This window comes from Labrus mixtus, chromosome 20 (assembly GCF_963584025.1).
Source record: "Labrus mixtus chromosome 20, fLabMix1.1, whole genome shotgun sequence".
Classification (NCBI taxonomy): domain Eukaryota; kingdom Metazoa; phylum Chordata; class Actinopteri; order Labriformes; family Labridae; genus Labrus; species Labrus mixtus.
Genome location: NC_083631.1, coordinates 9056756 through 9073407, shown reverse-complemented (window position 1 = coordinate 9073407; position 16652 = coordinate 9056756). Strand labels below are relative to the sequence as shown.

At 42.4% G+C, this 16652-nt stretch overlaps 2 protein-coding genes across 25 annotated transcripts in view; both read right to left on the bottom strand.

The window, feature by feature from the left end:
• mapk8ip3 (mitogen-activated protein kinase 8 interacting protein 3) overlaps positions 1-5499 on the bottom strand; it is a 32287-nt gene extending 26788 nt beyond the window's left edge. For 6 of the 18 annotated variants that reach the window (XM_061065919.1, XM_061065918.1, XM_061065921.1 and 3 more), the window contains exon 1: positions 4217-5498. In XM_061065919.1, coding sequence (XP_060921902.1) covers positions 4217-4522 — 306 coding nt within the window. In that variant the 5' untranslated portion in view covers positions 4523-5498. Of the gene's footprint in view, positions 1-4216 lie in introns of all 18 variants that reach the window. The other 12 variants (XM_061065914.1, XM_061065915.1, XM_061065930.1 and 9 more) reach the window with 7 other exon arrangements.
• A 4590-nt stretch (positions 5500-10089) lies between these two features.
• Positions 10090-16433, bottom strand: jpt2 (Jupiter microtubule associated homolog 2). Of its 7 annotated transcripts, none has more exons than XM_061065715.1 (6): positions 16275-16433; positions 14057-14214; positions 13459-13613; positions 12164-12200; positions 11340-11708; positions 10090-10328 (listed from the first exon to the last, which is right to left on the bottom strand). In XM_061065715.1, the coding sequence occupies exons 1-5, from the start codon at positions 16328-16330 to the stop codon at positions 11365-11367; spliced, it is 750 nt and encodes a 249-aa protein (XP_060921698.1). In that variant the 5' UTR covers positions 16331-16433; the 3' UTR covers positions 10090-10328; positions 11340-11364. The 7 variants fall into 7 exon arrangements, with proteins under 7 accessions (XP_060921698.1, XP_060921701.1, XP_060921703.1 ...); XM_061065718.1 differs by having other exon boundaries at positions 10090-11612; positions 11643-11708; XM_061065720.1 differs by having other exon boundaries at positions 10090-11602; positions 11651-11708.
• Positions 16434-16652: the final 219 nt, after the last annotated feature.

The following is a 16652-nucleotide window of genomic DNA, read 5'->3' as shown; positions in this document are numbered from 1 at the left end:
AACTGAAGATCTGAAGGTTCAAAACACAGAAGTTGGTATGATAGCTGGAGGCACTTCCCGAGCACTGCCGAGGTGCCCATGAGCAAGGCACCAACCCCAAACTGCTCTGGTGCGCTCCCTGTGTAGCAGCCACTCTGACATGTCTCCACTAATGCATGTCCACAGGTCCTGTTTGTGCATGTGTGTGAGAAGCATGTCTCTCAATAACAGAGTGTAAACCAGAAGTTCCCTAAATTAATAAAGTATTTCAAACCCCCCCCCCCCCCCCCCCCCCACAAAATCAATATATCCTGCAAGTTTACATTTGAGGAAGCGTTTGCAGGATATACTAGATAAAACATCATGTTCAGATGATGCAGACCACATCAGAGGAGAGGGTGTAGAGAGCGTCCCCGAGGACTGAGATCATCTTTAACTGTTATCACTTCTCAAAGTGTGAACGGGTCGGTCAGTGATGCAAAGAGACGGATCATTGTGAAGTTGTTCCTTTGACTTTAATAAACTGTAATCCTGAATGTCTCTGAGCAGGCTCCCTGAGCAGACCGGGATCTGTGGCTTTTGTTTACCATTAGCTTCAGCCTAATAACCTTGTAATGTGAGCCTGTGCACTGTGCAGCCTGTGTCCTGTGAGAGAAGCTGCTTCATGTCTGTCCTGAGGCTCTGACATTCTCTCTCTCATGCTGCCCTTTTTCTCCTCATCGCCCGCCGCTTGTTTCAGACCGTCTGGCCCGTGCGTTTAACTCGCTTTACTCTGCAGCTTTCAGAACCTCAGTCTGTTTCTTTCTCTCTACTTTTGTGGTTCTGTCTCGTAAGCATAAATCAGGTTACAGTGCCGGGGCGTCCTCAGTGTGCTATATTGATTTCCTATGATTCCCCACCCCTCGAACGCCGTCCCATCCCCCATTACACCCTCCAATATACTCAGTCCAAACTGTCTGTTATTTTTGACTTTGAAATCGGTCGCCTTCAGGGAGCTGAAATGAAGTCATACGGTTCAAGCTGGCAGAAACAAAGTGTTAAGAGTCCTGAAAACAAAATAAAATGCAGGAACAATAACATGCAGGATACATGCATGATAGAAAACTCTAAACTGTTTAAATGACTATTCTTAGTCCTGAATCATGAATAAGAGCAAAGTTTACAATTTAACCAACACAGATCCAGCGTGAAACTAAGCTTTTAAAAACTGTAACTACACTTGTCATTATCGATACCTGATTAGTTCTTTGATAATTATAAATCCTAAGGTCGGCCAAATGTTGAAAACAACACAATCTCTGTAAACTTAATGCTTTATATCACAAATACTGAATCTGCTTCATAAGAGAGGCGAGAAGGAGAGCGAATGAATCAGTCAAACAATGAAGCAGCAAACTCCTGCATGTTTTCTTAATTGCACAGAAACATCGGAAACTTTCATGTTGCCAATGTTTTTTGGATGCTATTTAGAAAGTGTGCAGGAGTTTGTCTGCAACTTTGGATAATTAAACAAGAAATGAACAAATACTGCGCACAGAGGAGGGGCTGCTTGCCAACAGGCAGTTTGGACCTTGGATGGTACGAAACATGTGAGGGAACAAAGCCAACATGTTTTACGAGCGCTTCATGGACTTTATGCAACTTTTTTTTCTCTAGTCAGATGTTTGCGACCCTTTGAAAACAGCTCCGCGACCCACTTTTGGGTCCCGACCCACCAGTTGAGAACCACTGATGTAGTGTGTTATTAATCGCCTGGTAAACAAAGGTACTCCATGTTGCTTGTTCGACTTGTTGCCATGCCAACTCAGTCATATAGGACTTTTTTGTGTTTCAGTAGTAACTACACAGGTGCTTCTATCGTTTGATTTTTACTAGAATCACATCAAAGTTTAACATTTTTAAATCCTGTTAAGAACATTTATGAATTGAAGTTTTCTCGTCTGGTGAAACTGTAGCTGAAGGTCAGAACATCAGACTTTAACCTGTCGGATTCTAACAGGAAGAAAATGTAAATCTCCCTTTAATAAATGTTTTAACACTGAGAGTTTTAATGTATCAACAGCATCGTCGTGATGTTTGCTGTTGTCTCTCCACCGGCAACATATCGCAGAAATATTTATATTTTGACTTTCAGAATCGATGCAACATGTTGATGCAATCCAAGATGGGAACGAAAACCGACTGGAATCTGCAGAATCTGTTGGATTGGTTATTTTGAATACTTCCTCTATGATCATATTTTAAAGATAAATAATTCTCTCATGACATTAAAGAGGCTAACACTGATCTTTAAATATGAACCAGACAGCTCCCTCTAATTTAACAGCTTTCATGAGACACAAACTGGGGAGGAAACCCAGCGGGGGGGGGGGGATGAAACAGACTAAAAGCTGAGCTAAGCTGATACGAGCTGCGCTGACGGTGATATGCCGAGGACTCTCTGGATGGGAGGAGGATTAAAGTCGATCTATGATGATGTCTGCTGGATCACACAAACTGCTCGGAGAAAGACAGGAATGAAAAAAAGAAAAAGAGAACAAGATTTGCTGGAGGCGGAGTTTAGCCTGTAACATGATATCCACATATTGATGTCCACATGTTGTGTGCCTGTTTTTTTCTCGCTCAGTCTCCTGCTTACTGCCTGTCAGAGCTCTGCTGACACTATCACGTCTTTACTCTGTGTTTGCATATTGTCTGCTCGTGGATTTGAATATGACACTTCTGCTGAGGAGTCAAAGCGTGATGATGATTTCTATTGTTCATTGTACAATTGGTGCTCGTTGAAGGGTTTGTAAAGGTGGAGGAAATGTTTAGTATAAGGGTCGTAGCTAAGTGTTCTCAGGATACCAAAAATGTAAACTTTGGAAATCAAATGATATTGATACCTGTTTCAATACCACGCCAAAAAAAACAGAACTCCTCGGCTCCCAATATTCAATATTTCTTGTTTTCAGTGATCATAAGTTGCAGGGAAACGTGCAAAGGTTTACTCTCAATATTTGCAGGACTCGCTCCTCTCCTCTCCGTAAACACCCGTCGAATTAAATATATACACTGAGTAGTTTTCTACTTTATCTTTAATTAGCAACTCGTACACAGCACACAGGAAAGGTGTTGTCACAGTCTGCACAGATTCTCACCTGAACAAAAGGTGCATTAAAGCCTTACACAGCAGAGCATACCTACACTGGAGATACCTGATACTTCCACCTTTATACGCACAAACCTGCTCACCTCACACAGATGAGTTAGTGCTGTGTTTTGTGGAGCGATGCTACAGCAAAGGGGACTAAACTCACGCCTTTGCATGTTTGTTTCCAGGTAATTCTGTGCACCTGAGACCCGACAGAAGCTGTGTGAAGAATGGATTCAGAGTCCCAGATCATGTGCGTGAAGGAATGTTTCTTTAGGAAATGGTTGCAGCCGAGTAAACGAGCAGTTCGACATTTCTGACTTCACTGAGAGGAAGATTTAGATTTAAACCTGAACTGTTCCTCTAATTGTGAGGTATCATATTAAAGATTTCCAGCCTGTAGGATCTGATCATTTGATGATGACAACATAAACTGAAGTTCATTTAAAGTAAATGGTAAATGGTCTTGAGCTTGTATCTTTATTTTCTCGTCCTCTGACTGCTCAAAGCGTTTTTACTCTGCAGGTCACACATTCACACACTGATGGTAGAGGCTGCTGAGTAAAGAGTCCATCAGAAGTAACTCATCTCATTTATACACATTCATTGCGCTGTGTGCAGGTTGCTTATAAAAAACAAAGCGGACAAAGACTTTGCATTTCTATTTCAGATGACAGAGTGAAGGAGAGGAAGGAGTCCATCAACTATTGGCATCATTTCGTTTGGTGCAATTTAGACAGTGTGCTGGTCTTTACTTTCATTTTCTGATGGATGAAAACAAGAAATTACGCAATTTTGGGTGCCTAGGACTAGAACAGGTCGTTAGATTTTGACTAGAATCGTATCGAAGTTTTAATTTCTGGTATTATGACAACCCTAGTTAAGAGAAATTTAGATTTGCTTGATGAAATACAACATGTGTCATAAGAGCACTGAGGCTGAAATAAGCTTGACTCTGTCCTGTCACAGGCCCAAACATGAGTCACATGAAGCCAGATTAGACAGAGCACCATGACTGTGAAGAAAGCAGCGTGGAGCTGATGTGATGATGCGGATAGAGGCCCCCACACACAGCCGGGGGAGGGGGGGGGGGGGGTTACTCACCTCCTCGGCCTGCTTCCTCAGCGCTTTCTCCCTCTCGTACTGGGTGATGAGCTGCTCGTTGTCCTCCTTCAGCAGCTCCAGCTCCACTTCGTGCTCCTGGTTCTCCGTCAGCACCGCGTCCAGGTTCTCCAGGACGTTCACCACCAGCGGCATCAGCTCCTTCACCACCTCCTCGTCATAGCTGCGGATCAGCCGCTCGAACTCCCGGTAGATGCTGTTTGCCAGGCCGGAAACCCGCTCCGACATCACGGATCCGGAGCCGTAGTCGTCCTGGTAGACCACCTCGTCTATCTGCAGCTCCATCATCTTGGCAGCTGGTTCTGTCTCCAGATGAGGAGGCTGATGACTGTTTTTTACGGCCTGTAAGGCGAGTTTGTCACGGTTTGGATCCACTCAGAGCCGAAAAAAAGGAAACTATCACAGTTTTTACTAAGATAAAGAAAACATTGAATCCATTTTTCAGCAGCACAGATTCACTGAACGAGGACGGGCTGTCGTTGTGTGCAGTTGCGCATAACCTTGAGCTCGGTTCTGGAAATGCTGGCTCTGATATTCGGATGTAAAAAGGCCCCCCCCCCCGCCTCCTCCAGCAACAGCCCGTTGTATCGCCTCCAGTCGCGGCCCAGCTACTGCTCTCCTCCCGCAGAGAGCATCTGATCCGGGGAGCGCTGGATGTGGGCTGGGCCGGCCTGTGGATCGGCCCTGGGTGAGTCCATGCCGAGAAACGAAATGCCTCCGTCGATGATATTGCACCTGCCTCTCAGCAGCCGCAAACATGGACCCCAGCCATTACAGGCAGGGGAAATAAATAAATAAATATTAAATATGTAAATAAATAATCTCTCGCTGCTGCTCCGCCTCTATGCTATCGTCTCCTCCATGTTTTGCTCCCCTTCCAGCGGGCTGCCGACGCTGCTCCGGGCTCGGGCGGTGATGGTGATGTCTCCCTTTGGGAGAGGCTCTCCCTGCTGTTCAGATGGAGGAGCCAGCTGACCGAATCTGGCTGACGTCACACCGTCTGCATTGAGCGAGCGGACTCAGTGCGTCAAGTCAGGCACGCAATACCGGAAAACAACGTCACGATTTCAAAATAAAGCAACAAACTACATAGAGAATATGTGAGTCTTTGCTCCCGAGTTAAGATTTTATTAGGCTAAATGTTTAAAATGTAAACTAAACTAAATGTTTCCGTTTTGTTGTGTTGTCCCCTGTCTTTTCTGCTTTTGATTAATATTTTTTTTAATTCTGTTTATGTCTGTTTTTTTTATTGTTTATAATCGAGGTAGGCCATCTTTTTGTATTTATATAGGCTATATATATATATATAGTTTCTTTTTTTTAAGATTTATTTTTGGGATTTTTGTGCCTTTATTGGAGAGATAGGACAGTGGATAGAGTCAGATATCAGGGAGAGAGAGTGGGGAACGACATACGGGAAAGAAGCCACAGGTGGGATGTGAACCCACCATTGCGCCACCAGCGCCCCATATACATAGTTTTTTAAAGGTTTATTTTTGTGCTTTTTTTTCTTCCTTTATTGGAGAGGTGGAAATCAGGGAGAGCGAGAGAAGGAAATGACAGGTCGGATTCAAACCCAGGCCGCCCACTTGGGGGACCTCAGCGTACGGGAGGCTGTGGGGATGTATGAGGGGCGTGGCACTAAGCACTGCACCACCGACGCCCCGAGTACTTATATTTTAACTTTTATCATTACACTGTATTTTTGTAAATTTGTACTTTGAAATAAAGTTTATTAGAAAGAAAAATTACGAAGACTTAAATGAACTGACTTTGTTAGTCTGTTGTTCTCTAAAGCCTCAGTATGGATCATTTAGTAATATTCTGACGCCACAGAAATCTGAATATAATGTCAAATAGTCATTTTCAGAGCCACAATGAGGTTTAGAATCCAGTTTTCCCTCAGTGCCTCAACGCCACATATGTAACACATCATTTGTCTATATCTGCAATATTTCATGTAAGAGTCCTCACTTTTTATCGTAATTAAATAAAAAATATAGTTAAGAGTACTGAGTGTACGGCTTGCTTAATAAACTGAGTCCTCTCTTTTCCACATTTGTGTTACACCAGTGCTTTTATTTTGAAAGGTTTGATCGGAAGTCGTAGCGTTACCCGTACACCCACTTGATGTCAGTCATCAGCAGGACCTGGTGCCTAAATTTAATAATAATGACAATGCATTCTCGGAAAAACGAAACAAAAAGCTTAAAAATCCAGACAAACAAGAGCAACCAATCATGACGAGTCCTCAGATAACCTGACTACAAATTATTCTAACTCTGACTGATCTGAAGTTTAAGATCAGAGCTCCATGTTGACAGATTTCCAATCATAGAGAATATAAAGCATCTTTAACATGTTCTACAATCAGCTCCTGAGAAACATCTTTATTATTATTGTATGATGTTCTTTAAAAGAGAATTTGTGATCAGCTTCTCCTCTTCAATATTTGCTGCAGACCAGATCCTTCTGAAGAGGGTCCAAATATAAGAACTATGTGACACGTGCTGGTTTACCCCACACAGGAGGAAACTGAGTCAACGTTTCTGTTTCTAAAAAAAACCAATCATCTGATAATGTATGCTTCAGGAAGCTGAAACCACAATCACAGACATCGAAAATCTTTGAAACTAACTGAACCGTTTCCTGACTAAAGTGACATTTATTATTTGTTCTTCACTTTTAGTCAAGATGAGCAAAGAACAGTTTCACACTCCTCTAACTCTCCTCTTAGTCTGAGGCTACTGCGTCTATTTTTAGTCCCGAGTCACGAGATGACACTGATTTCTTTGATTTCCAACAAAAACCCCTCAAGAACAAGAGTTAAGGAACTTCCGGTTCTCATAATCCTTGATACACACTTTGTCTGGACTGTGTCGTCATAGATTTAAAAATAATAAATAACCTGTTGTTTCTTTTCTGGTCCATTCATGACGTTAACAGACACACACTCTGAAGTGTCCTCTAGTGTTTCTGTAAAGCAGTGATTCCCAAAGTGAGGCGCGGGACCCCTAGGGGGGGCCAGAGTTATGACAGAGGGGGCCCGGCACGGCTTAACAAAGACAACGCACGCTGGTTATCACTGGCAGCAAAGCATGGTACACTTTGTGAGAGGACTTCCGGGTGAATGTGAAGGCTGCAAATGAATCCACACCGGACATCACAGATTATGAAGTTTCATGTCAGTGTCACAGTTAATTGTTTCCTCTTTAGGAGACGTTTGTTAGTTTTTCCAGTTTGTTGTCACACACTGAAATTATATTCTTCAGCCTACTTTTTGCAGCCAGTTTTTGAGATAAATTCTAAAAAATATAGGACTATGATAGCAAAGACAGTGACCAGCATTGTGTTTCAAGATCTATTTGTATACCTTTATTGTGGAGACAGGACAGTCAGAAATCAGAGAGAGGGAGTGGGGAAGGAGCCGCAGGCCGGATTTGAACCCAGGCTGCTTACTTTGAAGACTACAGCTTCTGTACAAGGGGCTCGCGAACTAACCACTAGGCCACCAACACCCTACTGAGTATGTTGTTCAGTGTAGGTCCATATATATAGAATATACTGCCAAAGGGGGGCCTGGCAGAAAAAGTTTGGTTACTCAAAACAAAATGTATTTCAGTATGTGCTTTGGTTGAGTGTTATCTGGATATCTCACATATTTAAAATGATGTTAGCCATGCTGTGCAGCTTCTGAGTCGTCAAAACATGGTCAGAAAAAGGATTTACCTCCGGGACAGGAGCTTTCAGTCGTACGTTCTCACAGAGGATTTCAGCTTCACCTGGTCAGACGTTTATCCGCCCATGCACCTGACTCTGCAAAAGAGACGAGCAGAGTTGCAAAATCTTCTTCTGCATGCAGAGGTGTAAAGCACAATGAGGGAGGTATGTCTCCATGTTTATCAGGTGCATTTGAAATATATTATTTTGAGATGAAGTACCCACAAAGCTCGTCACAGAAGTCATGCTTAAGATCTGTATCTTCAGATAGTCTTGTGTTGATTATTTGCTTTAAAATAAAACCTTTAACCTTCTTGTTCAGTGTGCAGATGTAGACTGTTGTGTTTATTATGAAATGTTTCCCAGCATGATGAGAGATAATTGTATCATGACCTCACAGACAGGACGACGTATGAAATCCCAGACAGGACAAACAAAGAGGAGGAGCTGCGAGAAAACATCTTTCACTTGAACTTTCCTTCACTCAGACGTGTTTAAACTCGGGCCATTGTTCGCTGTGGAGAGGATTAACAAAAGAGACAAAAAAAAGTAAATGAAGCAGAAAAAACAGGCAGATAAGGGGGGGGGACAGACGCCAAGGCCGAGTGAATCTTAACGACCTCCATATTTAACAGCTCACTCCCGCGTTCAGTGTGTACCTGTGGTCACTTCTAAATGATTCATCGTCACATTGTACGCTTCAAATCGCCTCCCTGACAGAGATACGGACGCATTAATATACATGTCAGCAGGGCTAAAAAATCTGGATCATTCAAGTTACAGAATTAACAAGTTAAAGAGAAATCTTAATTAGCGAATTAAATCAACTTAGATCGGATCATTCCACTGGATCTTGAGTTTTCTTCCTTCCTTCAGTAGGTGGCAGTGAAACACAGACAGTATTCACATTTGACACCTTTCTTCAAGAAGCTGGGAGGCTCTACGACGGTCCTCCCTCAGTCTCAGTAAACTGCTTGTGATGGTCGACAAAGCAGAAGAAAACTTACATGAATCTGTTTAAATAATCCTGGTGTGATGATCTCTTTGTTTGTCACGAATCTTCATTAGTCAGGTGATGGACGGAAATCGGCAGTTGTACCAACAGCAGAGATGAGAGTTTTGGCTTCACTGAACTTCAAAGATTCTGGGCGGCAGCTCGACTCTCTCTGGACGCAACAGGAGCGAGTTATCTCCTGCACGGATGTCACAGGATGCTCAACATCAAGGAAGAGCAAACATTATACAAACCATCATCACCACCTCACCGTCTTGAGCCTGCTCCACTTTTCAGAAAATGTGTTCTCAAACAGGCTGTTTGTAGATTTTCCCTTCATGACATCACAAAGGACAGTAACCCCTCCCCCAGGTGGGTGAAACTCCCACGGCTAGGTGTTTGTTCTGCCCTCTGAGTCTGCCTTCTCACCGTAAACAATAGGACATGGAGCAAGAAAGCCTGAGACACCCAAGCCCTTGCAGAAAGGGGGCGTGGTCAGACACAGCTCATTTACATATTTAAAGGTACAGACACAGAAACAGCCTGTTCTGTGCAGGGCTGAAATAGACAGGTTTATAGACATGATCAAATACAGGATCAGAGTGGATTTAGAACAAGAAACTTCACACACATGTTTTGAGGAGCTCTGAGACTTACTTAAACTGATTGAAGAAGAGGAGGATATGTGACCTTTAAAGTCCACTTTTCTGTAATAAACTGTAAACATGTCAAATGAGAAATTTGTCAGTACATTATGTTTACACCCTTTGTTTGTTTACTTTTAGGGGATAACAGCAGTAGCACAGAGTCTAACATGCAGTTGCAAAGATAAAACTTCATTTTCCTCGGGGGCCTATAGCGTGACCTTTTTCCTTGTACTTCAAGATTTTTTTAGAGTGCTGCTAAAGGCATACACATCAGTGTCTGCTGTTCAAATAAATAACTGAGAGTGGAGCAGAAAAGAGATGGCTTTCATTTACAATGACCTTAAAAAAAATGTATGCATGGTCATTTCTTAGAAATGACATTCTCCGAAAGTGTTTCAGTTCTACACCCTTTAAAAAAGCCATCACTGGAGCTCAAATACTGAGAGAAGAAATGTTGTTGATGTGCATTTGGAAAGTAGATGACATAAACAAACTCTAAATGCAAAACAACAGTTTTATTGCAATACACAGGACTTCTTTCTTCTGCTGCACTCATTGCCTGCCAGGCACATCAACACGAGGGGGACAGGCCGGCACCAGAATACCGAGAGTGTGCGTCATGAAGTGGGTGAGAAGTTGATTATCAATGAGCCCACCTGGACTCAGGTAGGCCGCACGCTAGTCCAGAGTTCACTTGTCTTCAGCCGTTTTAATTTAAAACATAAACAGAGGCCTACCCCAAGCAAAACAAAACAAAAGAGGCATGTTTTCAGTTACAGCAAGCAATGAGGACCAAGCAGAAAAGTACCTGCACAATACAACGCATCAAATCAAAATGGAATTTTTTTTTAAGGAAGCGGAAAACATTTGAAAGGAAACAACCACATTCGTCTTTGTTTAAGAGTTAACTTTTGGTATTTTTTTCTTTGAATAATTTGTGTTGAGACAGCAGGTCAGCAATGTCACACACAAACAAATAATTAATAAGAAGGCAACAAAACATAAACAATGCTGAGCTGATTTAAGGCTTTTTGATTACAGTCGTTTGTTGTTAGCCGACATCAATTATTTTAAAAGTGGCTTAACTAAAGGTGTTATGTAGTCAGCCAATGAGGATCTGGCAATGCATAAAAAGATGGCATGAGTGGAACTCCCTGAAGCTATTTTTTTTTTTTTTTTCTTTTTTAAATCAGCGAGAAAATGTATTCACCTCCTCCTGACTGAGCGTCTGCTTATTGAAAACAAGCACCCCGATATTAAAGCACATTTCTGTTGTGAATCTGAACGCCAGGATGGAAGTTGTTATTGAAGTCAACGATTGTTTAAAGCCGAATATTGCAAAGACACTTCAACGTCTTTAACCAGTCTTTCAAAAAGGTTTGCATCATGAAAAATACTTTGACTTTAACCAAACTACAAGAACACTTGTTGGGACAGAAGAACAGCGAGACGATGTAAGCCGGGATTGAACCGTGTCACGGGTAAAAGGATTAGGGAACAGCTTGGGTTGATTGATCAGTTGGTGATTGTATGACTGCAGGATTCAAAGAGGAAAATAGAGGATTGGACAATAACAGAGCTGAAAGTGCAAGAAGTTGAGGACAATTTAAGTGATCAAGAACCTTGTGAGAAGAGCCAAAGTTCCCGGTTGGATGTAGAGTTGAAGTTACAGTGGGAGGAGGGGAGGGGGGTTGGAATGAGAGAAGATAATCAGGGGAGCAGACAGGAGTGTGTGGACACATACGGGGAGGAGAGGTGTGCTCAGCTCATCAGTAGAATACCACACTCGACTTTCCACCGGGGGGGTTCAGGACCCTGTTGTGAGAGCGAGGTTTGGGTCCCAGATGGGGCTCGTGGTTCTTCCGCTCACCGGTCTCTTCGTTCTGAGAAGGTGAGGAAGAGGCGGAGGAAGAGGAGGAGGAAGGGGGCTGAGGGGGGGCTGCAACCTCAACAGCGGGCACTTCCTTGGCTGGCACAGGAGCGGGAGCAAGAACAGGAGTAGGAGCAAGAACAGGAGCAGGAGTAGGAGCAGGAGTAGGAGCAGGAGTAGGAGCAGGAGCAGGAGGGGCGGCTTCCACCTTCACTTCAGGCTGGCTGACCTTGGCTGCAGGTGCTGGGAGAGGAAAAAAAAAAAAGATGCTACAGAAATGCCAGAACAGAGTCATTTCCTTACACTATAAACCTGTTCCTACGTGTAACACATGATAAAAATATAAAAAATAAATGTCTTTTTAATGTCATCTTTAAAACTAAGTAATGACCACTGCAGGATCAATAAGCAAAACAATTAATTGAAGTTATTTCCCCAGTAAATATGAAACATAAAGAAACTTTTTACAGTGATGAGTACGCTAAATTGACTTGAGTTTGTACATTTCTTTTCTAGTTTTCTGACACTTTTTACACGACAGGTCACACCTACACATTCACACCCTGATGGTAGAGGCTGCTGTGTAAAGTGACCATCGATATTAACTAATCCGACTCTACCACTGAGCCACAGCTGCCCCAGTATGATGAACTATGGCACATATCTCCTGGACATTCTCCTTGGTGTAACAAGCTCACCTGGTGATACTGGCTCAGGAACCATTCCAAGATTGTCCTGTAAAAAAAAAAACAACCCAAAAAACAAGATTAGCAAAATCTCAACAGTGTACTAAATAATCTTACATTTGGTCAAATACTGGCGCCAGTGGACTAGCGGTTAGTTCATGTGCCCCCAAATAGAGTCTGTAGTCCTCGAAGCAGGTGGCCCTAGTTTGAGTTTAACCTTTGACTTCTTTCCCACATGTCATCCCCACTCTCTCTCTCGATCCAGTCCCCTGTACTCTCATTAAAAAAAGACTCAAAAGGCTAAAAATAAATCTTTAAAAAAAAAAGGTCAAATAAAGAAAACTTAAAAATAAAGTTCAGCTGTATTTTTAGATGAATGCATCCTGCGATGTGGCTGAATGTTTCCTTTGTAGTCTTACAGAATCTTATCACACGTGCTCTGTGGAAAGGATCAAACGAGCCACATCAGGCGAGTGAGACATACCCACGCTGTCGGTGGTTTTAGTCTGCAGGGAAGAAATCTCCCTGTTAAAGTGTTTTTTAACATTGAAAATGTTTGATAAAGGGCATAGGATTTTAGTTAGAGTATAAAAGTAAAGCTTGTTGCATTTTCTCTTGGAAGACATTGTTTACAGGACAGTAGGACACAGGATGGAACAGTTTTCAGATCTAATCTGTCAGCTCTCGTCATCAAAACAGCCCGGGGTCACATCCTATCTTCCTTTTCAGCGTCTGTGCTGGGGCTACAAACATCAATAATGTTTGTCAGCAATTAAGATATCTAAAGCTGAAGCCCAGCACAGTGAAGTGCTACTGCAAAAAGATTGTCCAAAATCTTCTTAAAATTCCTTTTTAGCCGGGAAGGTTAAACGCCCTGACAGACCATGTTTTCTGGGTTAATTGCAAACAGCTGCTGGGATGACAAACACCTTCTTCACTAACCTCAAAAAGTTCACAGAAACAAGAAAATTACCTGATTTAAGTTATTTCCTTGGAATCAATAATGTGCCTCTGCTGAGATTGTGGCAGAAAAGACTCAGCAGTCTCAGCTAAGAAGCTCTGGTTGCACAAACACTATTGATTTACGGGGAAGACGGACTGACACAGGAGGATATGCGACACAGTTGCAGTGCGTTTGATTTCTTACAGACTGTAATGTTATAAGTTTATCTTAAATTGGGGTTAAATATTAATTTAGGCTCACTAGCTGCGGTGGTATGAAGAGTCAGGGGTTAATAAAGAATAAGAAACAGATAAAAACAAGTCAAACTACATCCACAACAAAGAGAAAATGTATGTGCACATTCTACCTTTGGCTTATTTGGATGGCCTCTGCTTGGGCTTTGGACAGCTGAACTTTCTGCAGCCCCGAATATGTTGCTGGTCGGTCCACCTGGAGGTACGGGTCTCTGTGGCTGAGCATGAGGTGCAGGGTCCCCAAATATTCCACTACTCTTCCCACCTACATGAAAGGATGACCAAAATGTATGTTGTGGTTTCAACAGTGTCATAGAAACAATTCTGTCACTGAAAGACTCATAAACTGCCCTCCCAGTAGGTTTGGTAGTGGGCAAAACTATACCCTCATATTCTGTACAGATACTAGAGAAGACCATTTTTAAGGATGAAAATCTCACAGAGAAAAATCCACAGATAAGGCATTCAGGGTGACTCCACAGTGCCAGCTTGGAGAGTATTTTCCAACAGTAGACGAGACTGTAAACATGATTTACTATAGGCTACCACATACTTCACAAATCTGGAGGTGGCTCGAAATGAGGCACAGAACACAGTGAGTGGTTTATGTTGGAGTTATCACATTATAGTAACAGATTTCACACCCTAGACCTTGAGAGGGCCTGGCCTGCCTCTGCACATCCTTTACCCCTGACATGCTGGCCTGACCTGGAGGATTGGAGCGTCTGGGTGCACTCTGGGTCTGGGGCTCCTCTGGCGCAGAGAAAACCTTAGAGGCCATCTTATTAGGTCTTCTCGATGCTGCAGAGTCCTCTTCATAGCCCCCAAACAGGTTACTGGAGCCACCTCCGGGAGGCTGCAACACCCTGCAGAATATGAAAGAACATCAGCACCACTTTTATAGGATCGTATTTGGATCAATAAACACGTGCAAGTGTGATCTGGCACATTTCTGACATTTTATAGACCAAAAAGGATGTCTTTGAGTCAAGGATGTTGATATTTACAGGTAACTAAGAAACGTGCCGTATATTTGCATGCTGACACACAAAGAGGATAAGTAAAAACCCTGAGTCACCTGGCCTTAAACACGTTACAGTGCAGCCGACAGCCTGAGACAAATAACAGGTTATTTGATTACACACCCTGTATGGCACCATACGTCTAAAATCTCTCTAGTATGGTGTCCCTATGGCTTGTTAAAAGCTCGTGCACATGTGAACCCTCTATTTTCTGAAAATGACCTAAGAAGTGACACGCTTGATATGGTTCATGTTGTTTACTTAAAAAGTCACCAAATAAAAATTAATATATCTTAAGAAAATGTTAGATACCGTAAAACTTCAAATAAAGGCCCATCCCAGTTTAAAGTCCAGTCCCTATTACCATCCTGGTGTTGCCATACATTAAGACATATAAAGAGCAGCTCTCAATTTGAGGCTGCTTTAAATTTAGTGTTGAAACAGTTTGTGGATGGAGCGCAGATAGACTAGCAGTTAGGTAGCGCCCACATTCAGGAGGCTATAGCCCTCCAAGCGGGCGGCCCAGGTTCAAGTCCGGCCTGTGGCTCCTTTCCCCGCATGTCACTCCCCACTCTCTCACCCCCGTTTCCTTCTCTGTCAACTGTCCTATCAAATAAAGGCAAAAATAAATAATAAATAAATCTTTTTTTAAAAAGTTTGTCAATCGCAATTAAGGATAGAAAGAAGCATGACACAAAAAATAAAGATGGACCACAACATCTGTTCAAGAAAGACAGAATCATGCTTGTGTGTGTGCAGGCCGTGACGCTGGTTTGTAATCTGTTTTGCAAAGCTAGATCAAATTAGTGCTTCGTTTAATTTGTTTATTTATTTCCTATTTTTATAGACAGTTGAATATTATTTTTGGTGTGATTTGGCCTTTCACATCTTTGCTGTGCACAAGATTTGTTTGAAAATAATCAAAGGCCCCTCCCTAATAAAGGCAGGGTCATTTCATAGCCTGAAGTAAATAGAAGTTTAACAGTATGTGGTCATTCAAACCTTATTAAAAGAGAGAATTTTCTACTTTTACGAGTGAGTAAATGTAGAAATACATTTTAATCATAACATTGAGCTCTGGGATGTTTTGATGAGCATTATTTAGATCAAACTACTCATCAATTAATAGAGTAATCCTTTACTTAAAGTAGTTAAGTGCAGCTCTATTTCACTGAGCCTAATCACCAAAGCTGATACTTATCAGAGGATGTAATCCCTTATTCCCAGGGAAAAGTGAAACATGTTGGTCTTCACATTAAACACACACAAAAAACATGCTAGTGAAAACACTGAGTCATCTGACCGTAACCATGTTACAGTACAGCCGACAGCTTAATAAACCATATAACATGTTATGTCATTACACACCCGGTGTGGCGCCATATGTGTAATAATCTTCTAGTTTAGGAGCTCTAATGTTTAACTAGCATACGTGACTAAATGCCCCGGCACATGTTGACATTATGTTTCTAGGGAATTACCCAAGAAGTGATATTTTTGAGTCAGAAACAGGAGACTGGACCTCCTTTGACTGGAACAATGTGGCTCATGTTGCCGTACTTCGCTGCGAGTACAAAGAGGAGTCTGAAGAGGATTTCCCACTTCCGCAGGGCAGCCGCAGACAACGCCTGCTGAGCTAGCTTCTTCACTTTTAAGTTTGCTAACTCACACCAAGCTAGCTCAACTTTAACGACCAGTCACAGTTAGCTGTAAATGTTCTCGTAACAAATCCTAAAGTGTTAACAATATGTTTGAATACACCAACGGAACACAGCTACGATGAGCTGCTGTCACATAATGTTAACCTACATTATGATGCTATCTGTACAGCCGGCTCGAAATAAGACATCGAAGGCCGTTTATATTCAAATCTAAACAAGCTTAAACATTTATATTTTCTTCACCTCGAACTTGGTTTGGATCCAGTCTCCAACCCTTGGAACATGTTCGTCGAAGTCATGGTGTTTTTTTTTTTGTTTTGAGGCTTCAAGTTTCCGCAGATAACTTCGTCAGTTTGCCAACTGGACGTCCAGCAAGTTTTCCCTCTCTGCGCATGCCCAGCCGAAGACGGAGTGAGGAATTTGAGACCACCCCGCAGTGACACGGAGGAATGTGATTGGTCCACTGCCAACCTGCTGAGTGTAGGGAGCGCTCGTTTCAAGTCACCGGACACCCCGCCCACAAAATAAAGATTTATCGTCGTAGAGACTCGAGACTTTATTACTTTGGTCATAGTAGCACTAAATCTACTGGATTTTATTTAATGTTACATCAAATGTGGT